The sequence below is a fragment of the Branchiostoma floridae genome, chromosome 4 (assembly GCF_000003815.2).
Source record: "Branchiostoma floridae strain S238N-H82 chromosome 4, Bfl_VNyyK, whole genome shotgun sequence".
NCBI classification, from domain to species: domain Eukaryota; kingdom Metazoa; phylum Chordata; class Leptocardii; order Amphioxiformes; family Branchiostomatidae; genus Branchiostoma; species Branchiostoma floridae.
Window position 1 is genome coordinate 14,451,418 of NC_049982.1, and position 7,371 is coordinate 14,458,788.

The 7,371-nt window shown below is 43.0% G+C and overlaps 1 protein-coding gene across 3 annotated transcripts in view; it reads right to left on the bottom strand.

Annotated features, from left to right (window-relative positions):
• The window catches only part of LOC118414547 (hemicentin-1-like), a 28,597-nt gene extending 21,344 nt beyond the window's left edge, over positions 1–7,253 (bottom strand). For 2 of the 3 annotated variants that reach the window (XM_035818655.1, XM_035818653.1), the window contains exon 1: positions 7,020–7,252. In XM_035818655.1, coding sequence (XP_035674548.1) covers positions 7,020–7,089 — 70 coding nt within the window. In that variant the 5' untranslated portion in view covers positions 7,090–7,252. Of the gene's footprint in view, positions 1–7,019 lie in introns of all 3 variants that reach the window. The other variant, XM_035818654.1, reaches the window with a different exon arrangement.
• Positions 7,254–7,371: the final 118 nt, after the last annotated feature.

The following is a 7,371-nucleotide window of genomic DNA, read 5'->3' on the forward strand; positions in this document are numbered from 1 at the left end:
ATCGTTGGAACTTCTGAACGCGTACACAAGGGCACGGTACAAACATGTGCAACCTTACGGTTAGCTGCCATCTCGACATGCGTGAATTGCTTATGATTGAAGAAGGCACGTTGTTGACTGGAGTGTTAAGGGAAGGAGACAGCGTCAATCGTAACTTTCCCTGATAGCGCTTGCAAAGTAGAGTAGGAACACCAGCGTACTGAAGTGTTCTGTTACAGTGGATAGGATATCGTCACGGGATGGTTATATGATCCTCTGCATAACTCCTTCCGTTGAAACATTTTTCTTGACTTCTGTGAGTATTATCTTAGTGATCCATCGCTGTCTACGAGCGAATAGTCTCTTATTTCCGGTGTCTATTAACACAGCCTATCAACTGAAGACTTCTTATTTCTGACCTGGTCCTCCGTACAAAGATGTAAGGCAGGCATTGTTAAGTGAAAAGCATCGCTCTAGATCACAGCATACGCTGATTTATACCACTGGTTTCAATAAGCATATCTTTCCAAACCTGCCTACCGTCGAAACACAGTTCACTGAGATAAATGCAGAAGTCTTCAGTACAGCAGCCCATCGTTCATGCATGTGATAAACTGCCATGAGATAATTAACTCTTTTATGAGAAGTAACGGAAACATTCGTCATTGGCGCATTATTGCCATCAAAAGGAAGCTCAGAATGACCTCATCAGCTATCCACTCCTTCCTACAGCAACCTGATGGTTTGTCAGGCTCTTCATGAAAGCGTACCTAATCCGTGTCTTTAATCGCATGCCTTAGGATCACGGTTTCTTGTTTTGGTGATTTTCCCATCTATATTCCGACTTAAGGAACAATCCGTCTTCGCAAGGACCACTGGTTCACAGAACTCCACAGAGGCACCGCTGGGACACGGATCGCCACGTCCAGAAATAAGAACGACCGAGAAGACGTAAAACATTGACAGTTATACATGCGTCTGCTCGTTCTGTCCTTGGAGGCGTCTGGCCCGCCACAGGGAGTAGATTGGAAGTGGGGCACATGTTGGGTGATGGGCAGTAAGTGACGGTAAACTGGTCTTTAGGACGATCAGAGTTTGGTATTCAGAACAAGTAGACAAACCATGTATACCGTATTGATGAAAGAAATTCTTACCATTTGGATTTTAAAGCTTGATAGCATTGTTTTTCACATGGTGACCATCATGTACATTTGTATTGATGTGCACAAGACAGCGGATTGGACCTGCAGCAACTTCCCGCAGCGATGGATGACAAAGAGGGGTGGAGGAAACTAGTTATGTGGAGATTCCGAGCGAGCTCGCCGGAGTGAGAGTGAGTGAGTGAGTGAGTGCACACAGTAGCTTCAAGGTGAATTGAGCGTTGGAGAGATTGATTTTTCTTAACGTCGGAAAGATTAGTCAATGATCATGATGTGATCACGCCAAGGTAAAAATGGGTTTAATGTGATGATCCCTTTAGGATTGAAAATAAAGCTTAGGAAAAAAATATACTGTTATTGTGATGACGAAAGAAAATTATGTACCATTTCCATTCTCACATGAGGCATTGTACCATATACTAGACCATCCGCATATGATTCACTAGTCCATGCATGAATATCACTTCTTAATACCTGAAACATTTTTTCAACACCGAATTCTCTTTCTGCGCTTGCTGATGCCAGATCGTCTTGCTTTGTCGCCAGATCCTTTTTCTTCGCCAATCGGATTAACGGGCAAACGGCTTCTCTAAAGTGGGGTTTAACGTTTTCACAGAACGTATTTTCTTAGATTATGTATATAAGAATGGCCACAAAGCAGGCAAGTGCGCTGATAGAGCCGATGATATTTAACGCTCCACAGAGAGACACATCTCACACTATGCTAGTTTCATTCCGGCAGAAATCGCCGGCTCCGCGTGTAATGATAAAGTGTACCGTGGCGTGGAATCATCTCGTCTTGCGTTGTGTGCCTACAAAATAGCCTGAAGGCCATTCAATTTGAAAGATTAAAGGGCGTGTCTTGCTGCGAAATGAAAAAGATCCAATCTCATTATAACTTTAATGTCTAACCTTTCCTATCATCTTTTCAAAAAGCAGTGCCGATTCATTTTTCATCTCCCTTCACTATTAATAAAATCACCCTCATGTTCAATCCCTTCATTTTTTTAAACAATATTGGCTTGTTTCTTTTTCTGTAAAGAGGGCAATAGGGAAAAGGAAACATTCTCTCTCCTCTTGAAAGGAGGTATGTCACACATGCCCACCATTTCTGGAAAGTGATAAAATGATGGGCGCTGAAATCCCCGTCCCTCGAGTGTTTTTGGAACTACCGGACCTTTGGAAGCAGTGCCATATGGTGCGTGATGTGCACAGGTCAGGCAAGGTTAATGACGGGACGGTAAAGACAGACTCTCCAGGGGCTAACAGTCTCCTGCACGGCTTTATTGAACAGTACTTGAAATATCTAGGCGGCTGTTGGATGTGTTCCCTAACTGTGCAATACTCAACAGCAACTGCACAGGCCCAGGTGTAAGACTAGTAGTGGCAGGGGTTAAGCTTTACGTAAAATCCTCTAAAAGTGTAGATCTCCTTTCCGAAATGACCCTATGTGTACATGCGTCAAAAGGTCTTAAACCAGACAGATAATTTCTACCATTACCGAATTTGAAAACTGATGGTTAATGCAAAATAAGGGGAAAATGTAATCATCTCGTCCCTTTGGCATCGTTGTCAAAGTACGTTTTACATTACTTAATGTTGATGACAGTGTCAATAACACGACATTTCAACTGCTTTGATATTTTTTTATCGAAAAAAAATTCTCGGTCTTGTTATAAATTGGCTGTAATTGGACTAATGTTAGTTGACATGAACGTAGAAACGGTTTCTAGCTCTTGTAATTAACTTATGCCTATGATTAACCACTTCTTGCCACTGGATGAGACCCATCGTTGTATCAAGTATGCCATATTACATGGATCTGTGTGGCGAGTACTTAACAGAATTCAAGGTCACGTTTGAAGTCCGCCGGTGTCAACGTAACTTCATCAATAATGGTGAATACCCAGCTGTGGGAGCATATCATCATGTGGGAGCATATAGATTGATCTATATGTATATAAAGTTTTTGATGTTTCTATGAGTTGGCAGCATAATTAACCCCTGCCTCGGGGTCGGCAGAGGGCAGAGAGACACACACACCGTCCCGTCACCATATCCGTGAAATTAACTTTTCCGGTCCATTTCATTCACTTTAGCTCCCAATGGGATGGGAAGGTCTCTGCCTGATTCCAATTACTGCGGCAGCACATGGGACCCGATCGCCGAGCCAACGGGGATTATGTCGATACTGGGATGTGGACATCTCCTTCGGCCTTCCATGCTCTAATCATGAACCATGCACGTCATCATAGCGACCAAAAGTCTTCTATGCTCTGATCATGGAAATTGCACATCATGGCCCCCAAAAGTCTTCTATGCTCTGATTATGAAAATTGCACGTCATAGAGACCTAAAGTTATTGAGTCCGTAGGACTATATATAGGGTATTTTTTGCAATCTCTTGGGAATGAAATGAGAACTATAACAATACAATTTACGCGTATACTTAAATGCGGAGGGCTTTTCCTATGATCTGCACAGTCCGATACAAAATTGGTACATTTTGTCACACTCAGGGTACCGGGAACTGGTCGGCTCTTCCCGTGGGGATGTTCTAGATACGCAGACGGGACGGAGCTTTTGTGCGTGATATATGATCTATAAACATTGCGGTCAAAAGTTTTAATGGTCAAACTACATGGCAAAGCCCAGCGAGTGTTTCCCATATGGCCATGGGATTTATTTTACCAATTTAGATGTGCTCATAGAATCGATACTTCGTGATCAGCATTCCGCTGGCCTAATTTCTCACAGAAAGTTACCTTCTTGTTCTTCGCCAGCGTGGTCCAATCGGGGAAGGTGTGAGACGACTACGTCCCATGCACCATGGGTCCCAAAATCTGGGTCTGCAGGCTCAGTGTCGAATTACGGTGCTCTAATTGGATCTGCTGCTGCACAACTTGAAACAGTTCTATTCCCATCACTGAATGTCTGTAGCCAATACTTTCTAGAGTCTGCAGATTTCCTCAAAAGAGTTGTGGGCGTGTGCTAATCATCCTCGGCAATTCCTGGAAAGTTCCGTACTTCTGTGAATTCGCAGCCTCTGTGAATCTGCCAATGTCAAAACGAACTTTTCATCCACCATCTCCCAGTCAGTGGAGTGTGGCTAAAGCCGCAGCTGCCTAGCAAGCGGAACAGACGACCCATCATATGTGAAACGGAGTGAACATACTTCACACAGCCTGGCTATTCCTCACCAAGCCAACGATACAGATACCATTTTTACCATTAACCTCCTTATTACATTCTGAAAACATCAAGCTACGCCGCAGCGAAACTCATTTCGGTAATGCGTCCCCCACGCAAAGCGCCATTTCTCAAGCGAAAGACCCAGGAATTGATTTAATTCAGATGGATCAATCCATGTGGGCCCAGCACTCGTTTCTAGTAAAATTGTTTTCCCAAAATAAGCGTTCCGGGGGATTTATTTTGCACTGAACGAATGGGACCACCATTATAAGTAATTCCGGGTTAACAAAGTGTACGACGAACGTCTATACGTCATCAGGATGCATCGGAAAATTCCTGTGAGAACATTTTGTGGGATGTTATTTTCAGAACCATGGACAGATGAGGTTTGAGCGGCCAGACTTGTCATTTCTGAAACGATTATGAAGGGTCCCTTCTCGCTTGTAAAGTTTTTGCACAGCACAGTTATGAAACTGATGACATTTTATAAACTGCCCGGCAAAAAGTGTTTCAATGTATATGATTACGTCAGAATCCCAGAAATAAGCAGCTTCAAGCTTGCCGAATAAAATAGCAAAATATCATGGCAGAAAATGCAACCACAGTCATTCATACTAATACAATTTGTATGATGTAGCCATGGACTCCCTGTTGACCTCGTGAGACGTGGAACTTTCTTTATTGCGCTGACAAAATACACGGCTAGGATTGCATACCATCTTGGCCGTGTGTATAATACCCAGTATCTTCTCCCTCGTTCACTTCTCTCTACATGTATAACGCTGTGGCAAATTAAGGTCACGTGAGGAAGGAACTTCAACGTCATGGTCATGAGGCACAAGGAATTGGTGTCCCCTGTATTAGTTCGGGGGCAACTCCCTTGTTTGAAGTAGCTTGAAAGGAATTGCCCTGTCATAAAACAAAGCCTCAGCAATCGCCGTTGTGCCCGCCCCTAATTTTCAAGGGCGCAGATCGTCATTTACTCCTTGACTGGGTCGCGTATGTCTTCATCAGCCTTGCATGTGGCCGAGAGGTAGGTCCTAATAAGGGTAATACCTTTTCCCACACAAGACAGATGGAGCGCGGGCGAACTTACTGCAGGGCCTTGTGGGATTAACCTGGATTACGAACATCAGATAAAGCGCTTTGATGTAAAGTAGGGAACATCTTAATGGAATAATCTACTGATGTTAGCGTAAACGGTCGTGACTGATTGTGATCTATCGCTACCTTAGGATCTAAACCATCGGCTTGCAACGTACATTGTTGTTTTCTGCGTAAGTTTTACATTGTTTATTACATGATATAGCTAGCTTTTACTAACCTACTTATAGCTTTCTTTCAACCAAAGCGGTAAAATTCGTCTTTTGTTCTATCATATATATCATGATATCAATTCATATAAAAATCAGCAACAATAAATATAACACTTATATACACTGATAGTACTGTAGTACATAATGAAGCAAAGATATATCATGTGAATAATCATAATTAGAAGAGCATGAATAAGCCAAGAACTGTTTTACATGACAACATTGTATCAATAAAATGTTTATAGTGTTATATATGAGCAACTGAATACATGTCTACGTTGTATTAGGTATAGGTAGGTATACGTAAGTCATAGCAAATCGTACAATATGGTCAGAGTACTAGTATTTAAGTAAGTCTGAGTCATGTTATCTATCGTTTGCGCATACACCCATCGGCTGTTGATCTTAAAATTAAGAAAGTTGTGCAAACTAAACAGTTATATTTACATAAGCAATGCTTTTTAAACTCAAAAAGTGTTACATCGAGTAGACTCAGCTTGATTTTCCAATAATAGAAATAACCCTGACGCCGCCTGTTCACCTTCATTTGTAGGTCAGATGGTATCTCCTCCATCAAACATTTATCGTTTTCTGCTTTTCCAGCCACGCGGGTACCCAGATAAGCGGAAACATGTCGGGAATCAAGACAAATGCTTCTTGAACCGCCGCTAGTGGGCAGTGTTGCTAGTGTAACACCACTACCCTCAGTTCAACCTCTTCCAACATAACCCCAAAGTAATCAATACTTTTAGCACAAAATATCAACCGCCAATGGTACATAAATCAGTAGATTGAATTAGCATTGCCAAGAGCATAGTATAGAGCGGAACGTCGCACCCGACTCACAAGTATCTATTCTCTTCATATCGATCGTTTGATATCATTCTATTTATTAGCCATATGCAAAAAGAATTGCCAGACGGGAGGGTAAACGGGAACGTTTGATCAGGGTCTTTGGTTGGATTAATTAAGCCACTAGTCATTTTAACCACGCGGTTTGCCTTCCGGGCTGCAGGGACGAGGCCCATATGTTCGATAAGCCTGCAATAGGAGTGAAAGCCTGCAATCTCCCTATAACGGTAACATGAAATTGAATCATACCGTCTGGACATAGTTTACTCGGTGGCTACCATTAAACTGAACATTCAACGAGTATGTAGCACAAAGACTCTAGTCTTCCCCTATCCACAAGAACGTAGCGGCAGAGGAAAGATAACATAGTTTACTGGCTGAGCTTTTACAGTAACTGTACTGAAACCATGCGTGATAGCTGGTCTTGATATCTTAGTTACTTGTCTAACTTGACTAAGAGCGTAGTAACAGTGTTTGCGCCTGCAAGCGGCGACTTTAGCGTGTAAACAGAACGACATACCTTTCAGCACCACAGACAGCGCCAGTACAAAGAAAACGGCAAAGACAACCAGATCCGTAGCAACGGGCATATTTTATCTGACGCTGTTCCCAGTCCTCAAGAAATTCCCGCTTGAAACACTCCAGAGGAGCCGACTAAGTGGTCTCAGCTTGTAAGCGGAAGCGCCGGAGGTCTGGAAAGCTCCCGCCCAGATCCTGCACGAGACCGAACTGTTTGCGTATGTGCTATCGGACCACCAGCGCGCCCGCCACGGGTGATCAATTCTCGGTACACCCTGAAATCCCCACATCGCGCTTGGTGTCGTCCTAAAATTAGACGACTTTGGGCAGATGTTTGGAGGATCCATCAGAGA